Consider the following 25,463-nt stretch of genomic DNA (forward strand, 5'->3'; position numbering starts at 1 on the left):
GTCCATAAAAAATCTACAATTTGTACAATAACATTAATGAGTTAAATACTGATCAAGAAGAATTCTCTTGGCCTAGCTGTCAACACACAGCTACACAGAGAAATACCATCTAAAGTATAAATTAACCCAATTCATAAAGCTGGTTTTTTATAATGTTCACAGTTACATACCTGTCTAAGCAGCTGGACTGGACAATTGTTTTCTAATGCTAACATCAGCAAAGAATAAATCAAGGAACCTCCATCATCTCTACCTGAGAAAATAAATGTATATGATAAATAACAAATTTTGTTCATGTAAAAATCCATAGAAGTAAAACTGTTAGATAAGCACACTCATTGTTAAAATTTATCTTAAGATGGCTGGTATGGGTATTAAAACTTTTATTAAAATAAAGTAGAGAACAACATTTCAACCTTCTTAAGCCTTAACCTTCTTTAGGTTAAAAAAAAGAGAGTTTTGAGAAGTGAAATTCAAGTGAATTTCTCATCACAAAACACTCATTGTTAATTCACTGTTCTTTTGGGGGATTACATACATACTATATTATCAAAAGTACTGTAATATAAATATATGACAAGGTGGTTATGTTTCATTTTTGAGATTTCATTTAATAGGATATGAAATTACAGCTGACAATAGTTAATAACACTTAATACCAACCATTGACAAACATCTGATAAAATATTTTTATTCCAGTGTTTGTGTGTGTGTGTAAGTATATATTTTCTAATAAACAAAAATAAAAAACTGAACAAATCAGAAGAATCCCTATGGTACAGACATGGGATATAAAATGTATCATAGGTTTCAGAGGTGACTGAAGAAGTGGGACCCACACTGTGATGGGGATAAATGAATTGTCAGTTTCAAACTCAACTGTGAGTTTCACAAAAAGAAATACATAAATAAATAATAATAAAATAATCAAAATAAATAAAAATTAGGAGAGCAAGATATGAGTACTCAAGCCCATAATGTCTCACATCTGTATCATCCTTTACTACCTGCAAACTGTTGTGGGAAGGTGACTGTTCTCCAAAGTAAAGAAAATGTAATAATAATAATAAGGTACTAACACTTGAGTGTAAGCAAGATAAACTGCAGCATTTTTTATTTTTGTTTGGGTTTGTTTTTAATGCAGTTTTTTCCTACTAATTTTATTTTACTTGACAATCAAGTATTAATCTTTATTTATATGTAGACAGGCTGGTGGTCCTACACATGCAAGGAAAGATATCAACAGTAACTATTAAAAATCACTCACATAACATTTTTTTGCAGAAAATAAAAAAGGGAATCTCAGTATATTAGAAAGCATACAAATGAAAAGTTACATACCGAACAAGTTTCTTCCCACCACACACAACAAAAAAATGAATACGTATACATATCCTAACATAAATATCTAGAGTGTATCTCTACATAGCACTAATACTTACTTAGTGTAAAACATGCTTCTAACTTAAAAAGCAGAAACCTTACCACTGAATATTATTATTCACATCAGGTTAACCATTTTGCTATGGGCTCAGTGTAATATACAAGTTCATCTATACAACTGCACACATTAAGTATTTGCACTATAACTTTTGATGCAGCATGTATCTTCACAAAATTTGGTAAAGATTACAAATATTTTGTGTATAAAGATATCAGATTTTAATTTTATTAAAGATTCTTTGTGAATCTGAGTGCAAACTGATTTCATGTTATGATTAAAAAAATTATTATTTGTTTAAAAATCTCAGATATTATTTTCACAATCTCTAAAACCTCCTAAGTACTTTCAAACACTTATTTTCAGCAAGACTTTGTTTTATGTTATTTTCTCTACTCTAACTATGTGTGATCTGTCATTTGACCAACCTCGCAACCATCATAAAAACTTTGGAAATAAATGTAAATGAAGTTTTTCATGCTAGAATGACTACATATTATAACACAAAAAGACAGTAATATAAAACTGACCTTTAGTCTTTCCTGTCTTGGCTGCATTTTAGTGGACTAATATTTTATAATACAGTCACATTTCAATTATTGTACATTATACTCATAACTAATTACTATTTAGAAATAAGTTATGGAGCTTATTTTTCTTAAATATTGAATGATAAAAAATAAAGAAGTAAAGCAAACAATTATCTCTTCTTGCTACAATTTTTGTACTCAGTTGCTGCTCTAAGTCTTTTAAAATTTTGCATATAAAGGATAACTGAACTGATACCATAGAATTTAACTGTAATTTATTAAGCTTAGTACCTAAAATGTATTTAGATTTAGTAAAACATGAAATTTCAATCAGACTAAAGACACAACCTATCTTGAAATTTTGGTTTGAAAGAACGTGGCAGCTTTTTTACAGATTAAAAGAGCTGAGTAAACTACTCTGGAGGATATTCTAAACTTTTGATTGGTTATTCACATATCATTTTGAAGTAAGTGTACATAACTAACCATATGGTGAAAGAAGCCGCTAGGTTTGATTCAGTATGCAAGTCGTATCTCAGCAAAATAAAAGATATAAGGTTCTCATTTTTCATTCTAGCCTGATAATATTAATAATTTGAGTTTCTAATTAGTATGAAACTATAGACTTAGTATTTTGGGATCACAGTCATCTGATTTTAACCAATGCTGCATTCAAAATACTACACAACTCACTGAAATCTATATTCAGATTCTTTAAATATTTAACCTTTAACTTAAGAAATTAACTTATGTATGTACATAGTATTAAAGTTTGAATTATAATCTACAATGTGATTCCAAATTTATTGACCTAAATTCATAAAATAGTAGTTCAATAAAATTTTGAATGTAAGCCAACAAACACAATGACATCACGTTTGAGATGTATTTAGGAGGTTTTAAGAGATTATGCAAAAAGATTTGAGATTTTGGCAATGAAAAGTAGTTTTTTCAGTCATAACATGAAATCACTTTGCACCCTATTTTCACAAGCAAATCTTTAGTAAAGATATTTCATTAAAAAGTTTGATTTTTTTTGTATACAAAATACTTGTAATATTTAGTAAAAGTCTACCAAATTTTGTGAAGATACACATGCAATACCAAAAGTTATAGTTCAAATACTTAACATGTGCAAATTTGAAGGTGAAGTCGTATATAATACCGAGCCAGTAGCTAAAGGATTAAATAATTCTCCTTTTCATCAAAGTCCACAAGACAGATTCAATAACTTCAGAATGCCATTCAATAAGACAATTTATTTCTTCTCTATATCTGTTATTACAAGCTATGAAACTCACTTTAGAAATTGTCCATTATGACTTAAACCAAAAGTCAATCTAACTTCACTTTTACAAACATACTTGCATTAATTTGAGACATTATGATGTAACAGTACTCAATTTAAGCAACAAGAAAAATTCAGAAGGTTTGAGTAATGTGACATTAATTCATAACTGGTTTTTAAAGAGTTAGGTAAACAAATCTGCAATAAACTATTTCTTCCAAGTTATACATTTCCTGTAATGAAAATATATTTGTGATAGGTATTTATCTCCTCTCTCAAATATAGCAATATGGTTCAGTGCTACCCTCTATATGCAAAATTCTTTGCATGCCACAAGTCTTCAACTTTCACAAACCACACAATCAATGTGATTCAACTGCACCTCACATGTAAATCAAGTGACAGCACTCTACTAATACAAGTGCAACACACCCTCCCTCTATTCCATTTCTACTGTTTTGACAGAAATTGTAATCACCAGTTTTCAGTATAAAGGAGGTGTGACAAGTATCTATAGGATATATATTTTCAATATATTCTTCTCACATATACAACTGGAATCTCACACTAAACAAGTAATTTTTCTTGATTAGTACAAGAAAAAAAGAAGCATCCATCACAAGCTTCTGAAGAACATGCAAAAAAACAGGAGATCATCAAAGTAGAAGATCCTATGTAGGAGACCACACAACTTCTGTTACAGGTATATTCTACACCCAATGTTGTACCCATGCATTACTTCCACTAAAATGTGTAACTAGAATAGGCAGAGTCCAGTGATAATGATAGAAATAAGTATCCTTCAAAAGCATATGACAGACACCATAAGTGTGATCCCAACAAGGAACACACATGGGAAACCACACCACTTCTGTACCAGGTATACACTATGCAAAGTGTGGAAACAGGTGTCACATATATGGGTGGAAAGTGAGAAGAGCACAATCAAATGGGAGAGAAAGAAAGAAACACTAAGTGAGTTTGAATCCAAACAACAATACACTGGAATCTCAGTCCCCATGAAGAAAGACTAGACAAGAACCATCTACAATCAGATATGTGAGGAATGTACTCAAAATGTGTTGAGTCGCTAAGGCAAGTGGCTCATCAACTCCAGTCCAAACCCAAGCAGCATCAGGATTACTACTTCTGACTTGTGATTGGAGGAGGATCCCCACCATCTTTATCTCAAGGTTAGTAGAACAGTATTATACACATACCTAACCAATCTACTAAAAGAAGCAAAAGAGCAAATCCACAACCACACACACATACAACAGTCCAACACTCAAATGATGGTGTGAAGGGACGTACCAGTGTGGCATTTTGCATTGCAGGAAAAAAACAAACACTGTTAGGAGAAAAAAGACACCTCTTATAACAACCAATCTCCCAACAGTTTAAAACTAGGAAACCCTCTGTTGAGACACTCAGACCTGAAAACAGTAATGGTGCTCAAAGCAACAATAATAATTTCAGAAATTGTAAAACAAACTTAAGAAGTCATATTAAACCATGAAGAATTCAAAAGAGAAAACAAAATTAATAAACAAAGGTAAATTATCTCTGCAAACGACTACAGAAACAATTAACTGTAGCAAATCAAGTTAATCATTACTTCACAAAAGAAATGGAATGAACACTTGAAGGAAAAGAGTTAACAACTGAAAAACATCTGCTCTCAATCACTGTCTAATAAGAAGTAAAAGTTCATTGTAAAGGGAGTCGCACAAGTCAGGAGGGTGTGTCACACTCCTATTGGGAGTTTACATGACAATTTACATGCCAGACACAGTTGAGCCACATGGAAGTTCAAGGATTATGGCATGACAAACATTTCTGCACACAGAAGGCAGCACTGAATGAAAATAATTATACATGTGAAAAGAAGTACTGTACTACACCACAAACTTCACAATCTGGATTCAATCTATAATCAAAACATATTCAACTTACCCACAACACATCTAGAATTCCATATGCAAAGTCTTTGTTCCCTAACAGATCATCTAGGACTAGGTTAACAACCTGACAAATGTACAAAAAATACATGTATATACACACTATTTTATTATGCCATCCCACATTATGTTCAACATATAAAGCACTTAAATTCAAACTAACATACAGAACTCATATTCTTAATTTTCCATGGTCTTTTTCAATTTCTTATAACAATACATGCATAGTTCATTCATAAAGTTCATTTACTGTTTATTGTACTTTTTAATCAGTCAAAATGATTCATTTTATAATCATGCTATTCTTTATAACACACTACATTAGTTCTTGTAGATGATTATAAGCAGCTACACATCTTCCTTAAGCATTCGTGATGAGCCCAATCAAGTTCACAGATTAATCCCACACTCTTTAAATGAAAGTAGTTTTATGGGTTTTATTAAATATTGGACCAAATAAAGTGTGGAAAAACCCCATAAAACTCTACCCTTTCATAAAAAAAGATATTACTTTATGGTAAGTAACCAGAACTATTATACAGCCAATCAAATTTTATTTAACAATACCAAACTGATTCACGCTACAACGTGTAACATTGACATCCACTGCATTAATGATCACATGCCTAGAAAGTACTAGTTTATTCCATTCTTTCTCCTCCATAAATTGTGAAACAAAGTTACCCTGTCTATTATAAATTGTATATGTGATTACTTAGTAAGTTACTTAGTTGTAGCATTTCTATGTTTGAAACCTGCTATAAGAATAGTTTTACTAAAGTTAATTTTATTTATTTATACAATAGTCATAAATTGTAGGAAAAGACATCATATTACTCATCATCAAATGCAATTACAAACAATGATTTATTTATAAAACAAACTCATAATATATAAGGGTGTCAATAATAAACTCTTATTCACTGTGCTATATGTAATACTCCCATTAATTTATGGGGCAGCCAAAACAATAAAGATTACAAACAATGTATATGAGCATGTTAGATGGATGTGGCTAAATCAGTCAATATAAGAATTAAATGTATGATCTTCTATCAAAGCATGTTACAACTATACTTCAAATATTTTATAATACATAAACAGTACTGAATACCTTCTTTATAAGGTGCATATGGTGACATAAATGCCATGTACACAGAGTAAGTTTTCAGTTTATCACTATTGATACATTTATAAATAGTGGTGTTATAAAAACAGATACTTTTCTTCATACCTCACTTATATTTCTGAGTTTTTATACAAGTCTTTACAAAAAGTCTTCACACTTAGCCTATAATTGCTGGCCTCTCAAAAGTAAAATGTATGTATCAGGAATTGACAGTAAAAAAAATGAACTTAACTGGTCAATATGCTGATGATGGATGGTTTGGCTTTAAGAAAATATGTATTAAAATCAGCAGAATCTACAATAAACAGGAACAATAGACCAGACATCAAGTACTTGCCCACCAGAATGGTTCTCACAGCTCCCATTCTCTGTGCAGTTAATCAATAAGAAAATTGAATCACAAGTTTTTGGAAGTATTTCTGTTACAGTGGGCAGCCATAAAGCATTCTCTATGCACAAGGTAATATAGGACATAACATACAATTACCCAATAAAAAAATTCACAGATGTTGAAATAATTTAAGAGGAGCCCCCAGTGGCACAGCTGCATTTCTGCGGGTTTATACTGCTAAAATCCTGGTTTCCATACCCGTGGTGAGCAATGCATGGATACCCCTTGTGTAGCTTTGTGCTTAAAACAAATAACAACAAGTTTACGAAGAATTGTTTAAAGTATAACACAGTACTGTTCCTCAACATACAGATGAAAAATTATTCCTGTTTACAAAAATGGAAACTGTCTGACAGAATATTTCTTAATCATTTCTCTAATATGTCAATGTATGTATAACCACAACAATCTGACTATAATTCTTAAGCCTCTTGAACTGACTAAAAGAACAACAGTGGGAAATTATCATTACTTAAACTTAAGTCAAATTATTTACTGACAAACTAACTCAGTGTAAAATCTGTGTGAAATTAGATTTAAACCAAAAACATGAACTTTTTTCTCACACGTTTATTGCTCGACAGATGACCCAAATGACCACACGTGGAGCTCCATGAAGTTCAGGCATAGCTCTCGCTAATTTAGAAACAAATGTAGACAGAAATATTTGATTTTGAGAATGCATGTTTTATTAAATTCACAGAAGTTTCTCCTAGCATTAAGGTTCACATATCAATTCGCAATATTACGAAAATTACGGGGTCACATAAGATGTAACCTCATGTTTTCACCAATGAATAAAAACTGTCTTGAGATCGAGCTAATTAGTCAAAGATATATATTAAAACAAATTATTTATTGATCTTGAAGTGGTATAATGTCAGGATACTGTTATTGATATTGAAGTGGTATAATATCAGGATAGTGTCATTGATCTTGAAGTGGTATAATGTCAGGATGTTGTTATTGATCCTGAAGTGGTATAATGTCAGGATGTTGTTATTGATCCTGAAGTGGTATAATGTCAGGATATTGTTATTGATATTGAAGTGGTATAATGTCAGGATGTTGTTATTGATCCTGAAGTGGTATAATGTCAGGATATTGTTATTGATATTGAAGTGGTATAATGTCAGAATATTGTTATTGATATTGAAGTGGTATAATGTCAGAATATTGTTTTTGATATTGAAGTGGTATAATGTCAGGATATTGTTATTGATATTGAAGTGGTATAATGTCAGGATATTGTTATTGATATTGAAGTGGTTTAATGTCAGGATGTTGTTATTGATCCTGAAGTGGTATAATGTCAGGATATTGTTATTGATATTGAAGTGGTATAATGTCAGAATATTGTTATTGATCCTGAAGTGGTATAATGTCAGAATATTGTTATTGATCCTGAAGTGGTATAATGTCAGGATATTGTTATTGATTTGAAGTGGTATAATGTCAGGATATTGTTAATGATATCAGTCTGTTGTTTTTTATTTCTTATAGAGCTACATGTAGCAGTGTATTTTGTTTTTATTTCTTATAGAACTATATGTACCCGTGTATTTTGTTTTTATTTCTTATAGAGCTACATGTACCAGTGTATGTTGTTTTTTATTTCTTATAGAGCTATATGTACCAGTGTATTTTGTTTTTTATTTCTTATAGAGCTACATGTACCAGTGTATGTTTTTTTTAATTTCTTATAGAGCTACATGTACCAGTGTATGTTTTTTTCATTTCTTATAGAGCTACATGTACCAGTGTGTTTTTTATTTCTTATAGAGCTATATGTACCAGTGTATGTTACTTTTTTCCTTATTTGTTTTATAACTACATGTATCAGCGAAATGTATTTTATTATTTCATGTTTACTGTGTCAATACATGTACCAGCAAAATGTATTTTATTATTTCCAATTTTGTTTTTTTATTATACAGCTAAACATACCAGTAGATATTATTATCTATTTGTTTTACAGCTGCATCTACCAGTGTATGCTATTATCTATTTGTTTTACAGCTACATTTACCAGTGGATGCTATTTTCTATTTGTTGTACAGCTACATCTACCAGTGAATGCTATTTTCTATTTGTTGTACAGCTACATATACCAGTATATATTATTTTCTATTTGTTGTACAGCTACATCTACCAGTAGATATTATTTTCTATTTGTTGTTTATTGTGTAGCTACCTGTACCAGTGGACGTTATTTTCTATTACTTTTTATTATATAGCTATGTGTACCAGCATATGTTATTTTCTATTTTTTATGATACAGGTACATGCATCAGTGAATGTAATTTTTATTTCTTTCATGTACTTGATATGTTCATATGATTTTGTAATGAAGAATGTGGTGCTGTTTCTAAATAAAATTATGAGAAGTAATACGTTCAATATTTTTATTTCACTATTCCTTAATTCAGCTGATATCTACATATAGAAAACACTGTGAATGCAGATCTTGTGTTTTCCAAATAATCAAAAAACTAAGAATACTCTAATATGTTTCTTGAATATGTTTTTTCTTAAAAACTTCTTGCTGCCTATTCGATTTCCTATGCTATGTAGTAAGATAGCTACAATGCTTCTTTTCTGCCACTTGGTACGATGTCTGCAAAATGATGCAGATAAATGTTTTTTTAAAAGTGTCTGGATGATAACACTGGAAAGTATTATTATACCTTATGTATGTTTATATTAATAGATCAGGAACTATTACCACAGATTTGATATACTTATATTATATAAGAAAGTATTAAGTATGCTTATATTAATAAGGCACTGGAAGTTATTGTGTATTGTTTCTACTTCATATAATATTACAGTGAAAAAGCAGTGAAGGTCACACTTCTGGGCAAAAATTCATTTGTAGGACATTGACATATTCTAGATTCTGCATCAGAAATTCTAAAACTTTCATACTCAAGAACAAAATAAACACAATTATTTATTGCCATATGTTTCATAGCAGCAATAGCATGATCCACTTAATACTTCCAATGTTATAAAACTGTGTTGTCACACTCATGGATGCACACACATTAAGAGCTTCTACTAAGTTTTAATATCTAACACACACTGACTACTTCTACTAAGTTTTAATATCTGACACACACTGAGAGATTCTACTAAGTTTTAATATCTAACACACACTGAGAGCTTCTACTGAGTTTTAATACCTAACACACATTGAGAGCTTCTACTAAGTTTTAATATCTAACACACACTGACTACTTCTACTAAGTTTTAATATCTAACACATACTGAGAGCTTCTACTGAGTTTTATTATCTAACACATACTGAGAGCTTCTACTAAGTTTTAATATGTAACACACACTGAAAGGTTCTACTAAGTTTTAATATCTAACACATACTGAGAGCTTCTACTAAGTTTTAATATCTAACACACACTGAAAGCTTCTGCTAAATTTTAATATCTAACACACACTGAGAGCTGCTACTGAATTTTAATATCTTACACTCACTGAGAGCTTCTACTAAGTTTTAATATCTAACACACACCGAGAGCTTCTACTGTGTTTTAATATCTAACACTCACTGAGAGCTTCTACTAAGTTTTAATATCTAACAGTAATTAAGGGTATCTACTAAGTTTTAATATCTAACAGTAATTAAGGGTATCTACTAAGTATTAATATCTAACAGTAATTAAGGGTATCTACTAAGATTTAATATATAACACTCATTTGGAGTTTTTACTATGTTTTAATATCTAACAGTAATTAAGGGTATGTACTAAGTTTTAATACCTAAGTGTAATGTGAGATATCTACTAGCTTTTCATATCTAATTGTTTTTAAAGGTATCTAGAAAGTTTTAGTAATTAACTGATATGAGAAGCAATCACTAAAGTACAAAATGAAACTCACATATTAAACTGAGTATTCCTCTTAAAGACAAACTACTATTTGGAATGTCTACTAAGTTGTAAGTATGTCGTTGATGTATTAATATCAAACTCTGAAACAGAACTGTCAACTTATTTCTAACATTATATATACAACATACATCATCTTGTCTAAAATAAAATTTTAAACAACAGATTAAATCTCATATCAAATAATAATACAGAAACAAAAACCTTCACGGTGTAAATAATTAAACAGTATCACACCAAAGATTATGAAACTAAAAATATTAATCAAAATAAGAATCTTGCAAGTTCATCTTACAATATAAAATATTTAGTGTAGGAAAGAAGCAGATGGGTTTGGCTCAATACAACCATAAAATGCTGTTGTGCAGAATCACAGTGGGTATTAACTGTGGTATTTGTATTTCTACTGACACCAATCATGGTGGCTGTAAACTGTGAAGTTTGTATTCTACTGCCTAACCACAGTGGCTGTTAACTGTGGTATTTGACATGGTGGCTGTAAACATCACAGTGGCTGTTTACTGTGGTGTTTGTATTCTACTGACACCAATCATGAAGTGTATTCTACTGCCAGTAATCACAGTGGCTGTGTGTGTATTTCTACTGACACCAATCATGGTGGCTGTAAACTGTGAAGTTTGTATTCTACTGCCAGTAACCACAGTGGCTGTTTACTGTGGTGTTTGTATTCTACTAACAGTAATCATGGTGGCTGTTAACTGTGGTGTTTGTATTCTACTAACAGTAATCATGGTGGCTGTTAATTGTAGTGTTTGTTTCTACTGACTGTATTCATTACTTGGTGCCTATTTTAGATAACAACTTGCTCTTCCAACAAGGTTTTCTGCACTTCCTATTACTTCCATTGTCTGTTCTCTGTGGTTCTGATCTTTGTTTTGATTATCTGCAGAGAAATGTATTATCTTACTGTAATGAAATATATCTTTAATTCTTATTGTGTAGATTGATGAGCGTGTAGAATATTTAATGTTATAATATTATTCTATAATAATATAATAATGTTATGTTGTGTTATTTTAACCAAACATAAAGTCAGCCAAACAGTGGAAAATAATTGAAAATATTACACTGACTCAATACAATATTACTAATACCCTGACTCAATACAATATAACTAATACCCTGACTCAATACAATATAACTGATACCCTTACTCAATACAATATAACTAATACCCTGACTCAATACAATATAACTGATACCCTGACTCAATACAATATAACTGATACCTGACTCAATACAATATTACTAATACCCTGACTCAATACAATATAACTGATACCCTTACTCAATACAATATAACTAATACCCTGACTCAATACAATATTACTAATACCCTTACTCAATACAATATAACTGATACCCTTACTCAATACAATATAACTGATACCCTTACTCAATACAATATAACTAATACCTTACTCAATACAATATTACTGATGCCCTTACTCAATACAATATAACTGATGCCCTTACTCAATACAATATAACTGATGCCCTGACTCAATACAATATTACTAATACCCTGACTCAATACAATATTACTAATACCCTGACTCAATACAATATTACTAATACCCTGACTCAATACAATATTACTAATGCCCTGACTCAATACAATATAACTGATACCCTTACTCAATACAATATAACTAATACCCTGACTCAATACAATATAACTAATGCCCTGACTCAATACAATATAACTAATACCCTGACTCAATACAATATAACTGATACCCTTACTCAATACAATATAACTGATACCCTGACTCAATACAATATTACTAATACCCTGACTCAATACAATATAACTGATACCCTGACTCAATACAATATAACTGATACCCTGACTCAATACAATATTACTAATACCCTTACTCAATACAATATAACTGATACCCTTACTCAATACAATATAACTAATACCCTGACTCAATACAATATTACTAATACCCTGACTCAATACAATATAACTGATACCCTTACTCAGTACAATATAACTGATACCCTTACTCAATACAATATAACTGATACCCTGACTCAATACAATATTACTAATACCCTTACTCAATACAATATAACTGATACCCTTACTCAATACAATATAACTAATACCCTGACTCAATACAATATAACTAATACCCTGACTCAATACAATATTACTAATACCCTGACTCAATACAATATTACTAATACCTGACTCAATACAATATTACTAATACCCTTACTCAATACAATATAACTAATACCCTGACTCAATACAATATTACTGATACCCTGACTCAATACAATATTACTAATACCCTGACTCAATACAATATAACTGATACCCTTACTCAATACAATATAACTGATACCCTTACTCAATACAATATAACTAATACCCTTACTCAATACAATATAACTAATACCCTGACTCAATACAATATAACTGATACCTGACTCAATACAATATAACTAATACCCTTACTCAATACAATATAACTAATACCCTTACTCAATACAATATAACTAATACCCTGACTCAATACAATATTACTAATACCCTGACTCAATACAATATAACTGATACCCTTACTCAATACAATATAACTGATACCCTTACTCAATACAATATAACTGATACCCTTACTCAATACAATATAACTAATACCCTGACTCAATACAATATAACTAATACCCTGACTCAATACAATATTACTAATTGCCTGACTCAATACAATATAACTGATACCCTTACTCAATACAATATAACTGATACCCTTACTCAATACAATATAACTGATACCCTGACTCAATACAATATTACTAATACCCTGACTCAATACAATATTACTGATACCCTGACTCAATACAATATAACTGATACCCTTACTCAATACAATATAACTGATAACCCTTACTCAATACAATATAACTGATACCCTGACTCAATACAATATTACTAATACCCTTACTCAATACAATATAACTGATACCCTTACTCAATACAATATAACTAATACCCTGACTCAATACAATATTACTAATACCCTGACTCAATACAATATTACTAATACCCTGACTCAATACAATACTAATACCCTGACTCAATACAATATTACTAATACCCTGACTCAATACAATATTACTAATACCCTGACTCAATACAATATTACTAATACCCTGACTCAATACAATATAACTGATACCCTTACTCAATACAATATAACTGATACCCTTACTCAATACAATATAACTAATACCCTGACTCAATACAATATAACTAATACCCTGACTCAATACAATATAACTGATACCCTTACTCAATACAATATAACTAATACCCTGACTCAATACAATATTACTAATACCCTGACTCAATACAATATAACTGATACCCTGACTCAATACAATATAACTAATACCCTTACTCAATACAATATAACTAATACCCTTACTCAATACAATATAACTAATACCCTGACTCAATACAATATTACTAATACCCTGACTCAATACAATATAACTGATACCTTACTCCATACAATATAACTGATGCCCTTACTCAATACAATATAACTGATACCCTTACTCAATACAATATAACTAATACCCTGACTCAATACAATATTACTAATACCCTGACTCAATACAATATTACTAATACCCTGACTCAATACAATATAACTGATACCCTTACTCAATACAATATAACTGATACCCTTACTCAATACAATATAACTAATACCCTGACTCAATACAATATAACTGATACCCTGACTCAATACAATATAACTAATACCCTTACTCAATACAATATAACTAATACCCTTACTCAATACAATATTACTAATACCCTGACTCAATACAATATTACTAATACCCTGACTCAATACAATATTACTAATACCCTGACTCAATACAATATTACTAATGCCCTTACTCAATACAATATAACTGATACCCTTACTCAATACTACCCTGACTCAATACAATATAACTAATACCCTGACTCAATACAATATAACTAATACCCTGACTCAATACAATATTACTAATACCCTGACTCAATACAATATAACTGATACCCTGACTCAATACAATATAACTGATACCCTTACTCAATACAATATAACTGATACCCTGACTCAATACAATATAACTAATACCCTGACTCAATACAATATTACTAATACCCTGACTCAATACAATATTACTAATACCCTGACTCAATACAATATAACTGATACCCTTACTCAATACAATATAACTGATACCCTTACTCAATACAATATAACTAATACCCTGACTCAATACAATATTACTAATACCCTTACTCAATACAATATAACTGATACCCTTACTCAATACAATATAACTAATACCCTGACTCAATACAATATTACTAATACCCTGACTCAATACAATATTACTAATACCCTGACTCAATACAATATTACTAATACCCTGACTCAATACAATATTACTAATACCCTGACTCAATACAATATAACTGATACCCTTACTCAATACAATATAACTGATACCCTTACTCAATACAATATAACTAATACCCTGACTCAATACAATATAACTAATACCCTGACTCAATACAATATAACTGATACCCTTACTCAATACAATATAACTAATACCCTTACTCAATACAATATAACTAATACCCTGACTCAATACAATATAACTGATACCTGACTCAATACAATATAACTAATACCCTTACTCAATACAATATAACTAATACCCTTACTCAATACAATATAACTAATACCCTGACTCAATACAATATTACTAATACCCTGACTCAATACAATATAACTGATACCCTTACTCAATACAATATAACTGATACCCTTACTCAATACAATATAACTGATACCCTTACTCAATACAATATAACTAATACCCTGACTCAATACAATATAACTAATACCCTGACTCAATACAATATAACTAATACCCTGACTCAATACAATATTACTAATACCCTGACTCAATACAATATAACTGATACCCTTACTCAATACAATATAACTGATACCCTTACTCAATACAATATAACTGATACCCTTACTCAATACAATATAACTAATAACCTGACTCAATACAATATAACTAATACCCTGACTCAATACAATATAACTAATACCCTGACTCAATACAATATTACTAATACCCTGACTCAATACAATATAACTGATATACTCAATACAATATAACTGATACCCTGACTCAATACAATATTACTAATACCCTGACTCAATACAATATAACTGATACCCTTACTCAATACAATATAACTGATACCCTTACTCAATACAATATAACTGATACCCTGACTCAATACAATATTACTAATACCTGACTCAATACAATATAACTGATACCCTTACTCAATACAATATAACTGATACCCTTACTCAATACAATATTACTAATACCCTTACTCAATACAATATTACTAATACCCTGACTCAATACAATATTACTAATACCCTGACTCAATACAATGTTACTAATACCCTGACTCAATACAATATTACTAATACCCTGACTCAATACATTTTGAACACGTTATTAACCCAGGTAATTAAAATGTAAAACAAACATTTTGGAAGTTGATGTCCCAGACTAATAAAAGTGCATAAGTTTATCAATAAGAAAACCATAGTTTCCTCAAGAGCTTTTAAAGGACTAAAACATAGAAATATCATTAGGATAAAATGAACAGATTATGTAAGTTTACAAAGGGTGAAGACAATGTTTTTGAATCTTATGTTTCAGATATTGTAGTGATTTAAAGATATTTTTTTTAACTTGTATGAATTCAGGAACTGTAATTAACAACAGTAAAACAATATTTGTATCTCAGTGAGTTGGGGTTGACCTGACACTAGCTTTGAACATAACTTTCACATGCTCATCAACTCGGTAAGTTCTCCTGTTAGCTGGAATTACTGAATGAAACCTATACACCTTGATGAATGTAATTATACACACACTTTTAATTATAATTATGTACACACTTTTCTCTACATTAAAATACTTTTGTTTGTGAGTTTTCAGCCCTCTCATCAGAACCTTCATCAGACAATAAAACAGTTGAAATTTGATTAGGGATTGCAATGTGATGTTTAATGAATTGAAGAGACTATTTTTACAATATTTTGTTGTTATACAAATTTATTCCAATTTTACTAAATAAGGATAAGTTAATGTGAAGATTCTATGACCTCAAAAGAAATAACTTGTTTTGGGACAAAACTGTATTGGGCTATCCAATTTATTCACCACAAGGAATCCAACCCCAAAATGTAGCTGGGGATGCTAAATATATCACAGTATAAGGCACAATATAAAGACATAATTTTAAAATATACCAATGAACAAATTAAACAGACTTTTGCATTTAGGAGTCTTTATTTCCAGTTCATGATAAATCTCTATATTGTCAAGAATTGCAGAGCTATCAATAACAACATTTTGTGGTGTGAATCACGGTTTGTTCTAACTAATATTTCAAGTTTGTACTATTCTTTCAATTTGGAAGTGGAACTATTTGTTTTATTATTATGTAAGTTCAGCATAATTTCAATTCATAATATTTGTAAATCCTATGAAGAACACTTCTCTAAATATTCCTCTGAGGAATACAGTAACAGATAGTGACCAAGAGGTGCTGTTCTGCAATAACATTACAATGATAAGGAAGACATGTTTAAAAATAATGATAAAATTAACCTACCAGGATGGCTTCTGTTTGAAGTAGGAAGAAGATAAGTTCTTCCATTTTCAAAATGTTCTCCATCTTGGACTTGACGGTGAATATCCCCATCAGGAGTGAGTCCAGTGATCACTAGAGCTGGAATATTAGCTAATCTGAAAGAAGTCAAGAACAAAAGATTAGCTTGCTGGCATTTCTTCTGAATGACCAGTAAAGTTAAATAAAATAAAAATAATTGAATAAAGTTGCTGTTATTAGTTCTGATTTGTAAATGAATGTTGCTGTTCATCCAATTTAGTGATAAAAATAGTGTCCCAGCCAGCCTGATGAACCAAAAAGCCTTGTTAGCTTGGATATAGAGGATATAGTATGGTAGATAAATTGTTGTAGATTATTCATCGCTTTCACTCATAAGTTATTAAAATTATTTACCGAGCATTTTGTCGTAACCCAACAGTTGTTAGTAGGAAAATTTAATATATTGGTATTTAAACACTGTTGGTGTTAATAAAAGAATTTTTGGTACTCCAACAAGTGCTAGTGGTGATAAGTGAAGATACTGGTATTTCAAAAGCTGCTGACACTAATGGTAGGATGTAATGATACTCCAAGAGCTGATGACATACATGACAAGATATAATAGTATTACTAAAGCTGCTCATGTTGATAACAAGATGTACTAGTACTACTACAGCTGCTTATGTCAATGACAAGATGTACTAGAACTACTACAGCTGCTAATGTCGATGAAAAGATGTATTAGTACTACCACAACTGCTAATGTGGATGAAAAGATGTACTAAAACTACTACAACTGCTGATATCAGTAACAAGATGTACTAGGACTGCTACTGATATAATTCACAAGATGTACCTAGAGTTGCCACAGGTGCTGATATTGATGACAAGATGTACCAGTAATAATACAGCTGCTAATATTGATGATAAGATGTACTAGTAATACTACAGCTGCTGATGTTGATGATAAGATGTACTAGTACTACCACAGTAGCTGATGTTGATGACAAGATGTACTAGTACCACTAGAACAGCTGATGTTGATGACAAGATGTACTAGTACTACTACAGCAGCTGATGTTGATGACAAGATGTACTAGTACTACTACAGCAGCTGATGTTGATGACAAGATGTACTAGTACTACTACAGCAGCTGATGTTGATGACAAGATGTACTAGTATATACTACAGCAGCTGATGTTGATGACAAGATGTACTAGTACTACTACAGGCAGCTGATGTTGATGACAAGATGTACTAGTACTACTACAGCAGCTGATGTTGATGACAAGATGTACTAGTACTACTACAGCAGCTGATGTTGATGTAAAGTTGATGCTAGTACTACTACCTGCTTAACTGATGTTGATGACAAGATGTACTAGTACTACTACAGCAGCTGATGTTGATGACAAGATGTACTAGTACTGCTACAGCAGCTGATGTTGATGACAAGATGTACTAGTACTGCTACAGCTGATGTGGCAAGGATGTACTGGTTGCTGCTACAGCAGCTGATGTTGATGATAAGATGTACTAGTACTGCTACAGCAGCTGATGTTGATGACAAGATGTACTAGTACTGCTACAGTTACTGATCTCAATGCCAAGATGTACTAGTACTGCTACAGCTACTGATATGAATGACAAGACATACTAGTGTTGCTACAGCTACTGACAAATCTACTCATTCCATCAAATAGTGGAATGAGGAAAGAGAGTTTTAAGCTTTATGAATTCTTTAAAATTCTTTAACTTTACAAAAAAAACTATTTATTATTATAAGGACCTTGAGATGGAAGATTATACATGCTAACAAAGGAAAGTGATGAACTAAAAAAACCTAATTTTAGTCAGGTAATTTACATTGGAAGCACTTGTAAAATTTGTCTTATCACATGAAAAGTTGAAAGAAAAATAATTTTTTTAATAAATCTTCATTTTCTCACATCCAAAACTATAAATAACAAATGTTCTCCTTCATATCATTCTATAATAAAACTGTTACAGTAGTGCTACAAATAACAGGTCATTATAATAAAACTGTTACAGTAGTGCTACAAATAACAGGTCATTATAATAAAACTGTTATAGTTGTGCTACAAATAACAGGTCATTATAATGAAACTGTTATTGTAATGCTACAAATAACAGGTCATTATAATAAAATTGTTATTGTAATGCTACAAATAACAGGTCATTATAATAAAACTGTTATAGTAGTGCTACAAATAACAGGTCATTATAATAAAACTGTTATAGTAGTGCTACAAATAACAGGTCATTATAATAAAACTGTTATTGTAATGCTACAAATAACAGGTCATTATAATAAAACTGTTATAGTAGTGCTACAAATAACAGGTCATTATAATAAAACTGTTACAGTAGTGCTACAAATAACAGGTCATTAAATTTTGAGAATAAAGAATGTTCTTGGTCATAAAAGATGCTAGCTTGTTACAATTTTTAAAAGAAAATACAGCTTTCAGACAACATGAAAGATAGAACATTACATTTATATTTTAAAAAGAATAGAAAATGCCACATAATGTTATCAGTGTTAAAGTATTTAGATACAAAATATATTTAACACAAATACAAGTCAAACACTATCAAATGGATGGTTTATTAAAGTATTTATTTATGCACTCTATTTAGTTCCGACAACTATTAATCAAACACTATGAAACAGATTGTCTAATAAAGTATTCACATATAAAATCTATTTAGTTAAAACAAATCCACATCAAATAATGCCAACTGAATTGTCTGTTAGAGTGTTTACATAAACAATATACTTATTTGACACTCAGCACAAATTAAATGCTATAAAATGCAAGGTATCTTAAAGTACTCGCCTATATAATCTATTTCGGAATATAGCACAGAATTGGTATTGCTTGAATCACTGTATAAAATGCTTTAATACATTTGCTATGAGGTTTTTAAAGAGTATTGCTAACATGACATACATAGTTGTTTCTATACTGTTGGTGGAAGTTCTGATCAACTTACCTGGCTTTGGCTACTGTCCGACCAGCAAGTGGAGAGTCTTCAACTCTCACTTTGGAAGGTATAATATGATTTATAACACTGTAATGGTCAGGGTAAGGTTTACCTTGAATACCTACTGAGTTTTGTCTAACAGAGGACCATATATTGCCAAAGAATGGGTGGTTTCTCTATGGAAAAAATAATGTTAAGGTTAGAGTTTACTTTTAGTTGGACTGTTTATGTTTAATAGTGCCAGAAGTATAAACACTTCCAAAATATAAACAGACCTTCATCCTAATGAATTAATCCTCAAGATACATTTCTAAACCATGTGCTAAGTAACCTAACCATGGTACTACGTATTCTAAACTTAAGTAATCTTAACCTGGTGATAAATAATATAACTCTGGTATTAAGTTCCCTAAACCTCTGTTAAGTAATCTAACCACAGTGTTAAATAACCTAACTCTATTGATAATTAATCTGTTATCATGCTATGTAAACTAAAATTTGTGATAAGTAATCTAAAACTTGTATTAAGTACTACAACCCTTGTGTTAAATAATATAACCTTCATGCAAAGAAAGATAACTCTCGTTTTAAGTAATCTAAATTATGTAATATAACCCCAGTATTACATAATGTTAACTTCTTTTTAAGTGATCTAACCCTTGTTCTATTTAATCCAAATATCATTTTAAGTAATGTAACCTTTATATTAACTAATAAAACCCAGGTGGTAAGTAATCAAACACTTATGTTTAGCAATATAACCTTGGTAATAAGTAATCTTAACATTGTTAAGTAACCATAATAATGATAAAGCTAACAATGGATCACATCATCTTCAGTTAAATTAAAAACAATAGCACAGTAACTGATGCTAATAATGTGTCACATGATATCCAGTTAAATTAAAACAATAATGCAGTAGTAACTTATGTTAATAATGTGTCACATAATATCCAGTTAAAATTGAAACAATAATGTGCAGTAGTAAATTATGCTAATAATGTGTCACATAATATCCACTTAAATTAAAACAATAATGTAGTAACTGATGCTAATAATGTGTGACATCATCTTAAGTTAAAGTAAGAACAATAATAATGTAGTAACTGTTGCAAATTATGATAGAGTAACAATGTGTCTTCAGCTATAGTACCATAATAATAACACATTAACTGATGCTAACAATGTGTCACATCATTTTCTGCTAAATAACAATACACTAACTGATGCTCACAATGATAAAGTTAATAACTCAAGGTAAAAAAATGTTTACTTTTTCTTGTTCCTGGACAGAAAGTGTTATTTCCCAATTGCTTCTGCCTAAAGTAGATGGAAAAGACTTATTTTTCTCTTCAAATTTTGCTTTTGTGACTTGGGAGCATGTAACAAAAACATGATAGGAGACTATATTTGGGAGCTGATACGAGAAAGTGATCTACATTACAGTCAAAAATCTCGAAAAACTACTCACTTCTAAACATTTTTTTTATAACTTTGGTACACATACATGTAAATTTTGATTCACATGTTCTATTCAGACCTTATGTAAATGAAAATGTGTAAATTTTCCCATTTTTACACATAAAATAGGTTATTTTTTAAATTTCATTATCCAGGTCACAAAAGCAAAGTTTGAAGGGAATAATGACCATTTTCTGTACTTTTACAACATAAGCAATTAAGAAATAACACATACTATCCAGGAACAAAATTTGTGTTATATAGTTTAATGTGTCACATTATCTCTAACTAAAATAACAACAGTAAAAATAATGCAGGAACTGATACTAACAATGTTAAAGCTAATGTACAATGAAATGTAGTGAAACTTTTAAGTTCTTCCATTTATGTGTGTGTGTGTGTGTGTGTGTGTGTGCATTACTTAAAGTGCTTTTATAAACTATTTTGTTAATTTGGTAAAAGATAGAAAACCATTGCTATTTTTATTTTGAAAGCAATATAAATAACAGTTTACCACAGAAATTGCTTTAAAATAATAATAAATATAAAATCCTAATTTCTTTTACCCTGTGTAATGGCTCTGAATCCAAAAAGTTTCCAAACTCATCTGTATCCAAGTTTCCTGAGACAGCTCGTCGAATTTCAGGTCCTACTTCGTGAAGTGTACTAATCCAGCCTGAAGGATGCAGTAACTTTATCCATAATTTGTAATTACATTTTTATTTAATAAACAAAAGTATCAAAACATAAACCATGAGTTAAGTGTTTTAACAATTAACAGTTAGTCAAATGTTTCAAATCATGGCTTAATATGTGTTTTGAGTTAGTAAACCAGAACCTATAGCAAATCTATTATTGAGTCCAGTTTTCAAAGACTTACTGTTAAAGCTACAGCACCATCATGACCAAGTGCACGCTCTTCCTTTCTCTTTTAAATCTTCGAAATAGTCTTGGATTAAAAAAGTGGCATAGAACTTTCCCATCGTAACATCATCTTCAGCTAATATTAAAAAAAAACAGTATAATTATGCAATAACTGATTCTAATAAAGATAAAACTAAGGCATGTAACGTGATATCTAGCTAAAATAAAAACATCAATACAAAATGCTGAGAGTAGGCACTACTACTAATAAAGCTAACCATAGAACATAAGGACACACCACTGCTATAAGGCCTATAGTGGTACACTGGTCTCGTTACTGCTATAATAACCACAGTGGAAGTCTAGTACTAATTTTTGGTTGTTGAAAGGTAAAAATTTATAAATCTGGACTGATACAAACCACCAGCAGGAGGTACATCTTGGTCCAGCAACTCAGGACTAGTTCGTTTCCAAATCTTTTTTATGACATCACGCAATTCTTCATTTGCTTCATCAATGTTTCCTTAAAGATACAAAAAAACGTGAATCAATAGTGCTCTCTCTACAAATAGTTATAACTTCTTACACAACATTGGATAATTAATTACAAAATACAAAATTAACTAACTTTAGTGTATGGTACATTTAATAAACAATGCTCTAATATTTGATGTACAAAATAAGGAAAATTGTTTTATATTAGGCAATTTATAACATGAGAGTTTATTTATTTTAATTATCCATATATTTTTATTAAATGAAGTCTTTATCAATAGTATTATTATGAAACAGTAAAAATTTCAACTCATAAAAGATAAGTAATATCTTAACATTTTCTACATATACACATTTCCTATTGCTATGACCCTCCAGTGGCACAACGGCATGTCTGTGGATTTTGTTTTGTTTGTTTGCTTTTGAATTTTGCACAAAGCTACTCAAGGGCTATCTGTGCTAGCCATCCCTAATTTAGCAGTGTAAGACTAGAGGGAAGACAGCTAGTCATCACCACGCCAACTCTTGGGCTACTCTTTTACCAACAAATAGTGGGATTGACCAATACAGAAAGGAAAAAGAAATGAATAAAGACAACAATGATAATGAAACAATAACAGAAAAACAATAATACTGACATTAGTAATAGTGAAACAACAACACTAAACAACAACTAATAACACTGACATTGTAACAATAACCAAGAAGACAACCAATATTACTGAAAACTGTGATACTGTAACAATACCAAGAAAACAACCAATAACACTGAAAACAATGATACTGGACCAACAGCTAAAAAAAAAATTCATACTGACAGCAGTGACACAAAACCAAACATCAAGTGATTACTATGATGAAACCTCATGAAGACATAGTGGTATTGTTTAATTGTGTAAGATTATATAATTTTTTTTCTTAAAAACAATTTATATTTCAGTTTTTTTTAACCACTAAATGTTCTTTCTTAAGAGAAAAAGTATGTGTTTGTCATGCTAACACTGAAGAAAGTATTATTCAATGGATAAATGTTTTTACATATTTATAGACTAACAGATTATCTGCACTAGCTGTTTCTAATATTAAACTAATAGATGAGGGATAGCAGCTAATGATATAGTGGTATTTCACTGTTACATCACACCTACTCTTCCTATTTAGTTGGCCTTTACCTCGTAAACCTTTATCATCCTACCTTCTGTTTTGATGCATAATGAAGTTCGAACGACCGCAAGCAAAGTGGCATTAAACATGACTGTGCCATCAGTGTTGAGTGGCATGTTCATTGATACAAGTCTCTGGAGGAAATAAACTAGCATGACACATAAACACACAAGATAAACAGAAACAGCAGTAAGTAAAATACAGAAAATAAATTTACATGCAGGTGTAAACAAACACTAATATAAATGCATAAATTAAAGATATAAGCAAATTGCTTTTGCAGATTAATAATCAAAGTATAATCTTCTTGTTCTGTCATAGAGATATCATTATGAATGGAATCCTAATTACATTTTCTATAAACATAAGACCTTAATCTGTATATCTTCCCTTGAGACATAATGAGTGCTTTAATCCAGTACATCTTCCATAGTGACATAATGAGTGCTTTACTCCACTATATCTTCCCAAGAGACATAATGAGTGCTTTAATCCTGTATATCTTCCCAAGAGACATAATAATTGCTTTAATCCAATATATCTTCCTTTGAGACTTAGTGAGTGCTTTAATCCAGTGTGTTTTCTCTAGAGACATAGTGAAGGCTTTAATCCTGTATATCTTCCCTAGAGACATAATAACTGCTTTTATCCAATATATCTTCCCTAGAGACTTAGTGAGTGTTTTAATTCAGTATATCTTCTGTAAAGAAATTGTGAGGGCTTTAATCCTGTGTATCTTCCCTAAAGACATAATGAGGGCTTTAATCCTGTATATCTCTCCTAGAGACATAGTGAGGGCTTTAATCCTGTATGTCTTTCCTAGAGACATAATAAGTGCTTTAATCCAATATATCTTCGATAGAAACTTAGTGAGTGCTTTAATCCAGTATGTCTTCCCTAGAGACATAGTGAGGGCTCTTATCCAGTATATCTTCCCGAGAGACATAATGAGGGCTTTAATCTTGTATATCTTCCTTGGAGACATAGTGAGTGAGGGTTTTAATCCTGTATGTCATCCCTAGAGACATAATGAGGGCTTTAAACCCATTAATTTTCCT

General features: G+C 30.7%; 1 protein-coding gene across 1 annotated transcript; it reads right to left on the reverse strand.

The window, feature by feature from the left end:
- Positions 1 to 229: 229 nt before the first annotated feature.
- LOC143242280 (voltage-dependent L-type calcium channel subunit alpha-1S-like) lies at positions 230 to 24,521 on the reverse strand. The gene is made up of 8 exons (XM_076485646.1): positions 24,437 to 24,521; positions 23,168 to 23,269; positions 22,449 to 22,558; positions 20,431 to 20,597; positions 17,415 to 17,548; positions 11,473 to 11,549; positions 5,216 to 5,287; positions 230 to 253 (listed from the first exon to the last, which is right to left on the reverse strand). The coding sequence occupies exons 1-8, from the start codon at positions 24,519 to 24,521 to the stop codon at positions 230 to 232; spliced, it is 771 nt and encodes a 256-aa protein (XP_076341761.1).
- Positions 24,522 to 25,463: the final 942 nt, after the last annotated feature.

This window comes from Tachypleus tridentatus, unplaced genomic scaffold (assembly GCF_004210375.1).
Source record: "Tachypleus tridentatus isolate NWPU-2018 unplaced genomic scaffold, ASM421037v1 Hic_cluster_2, whole genome shotgun sequence".
NCBI lineage: Eukaryota > Metazoa > Arthropoda > Merostomata > Xiphosura > Limulidae > Tachypleus > Tachypleus tridentatus.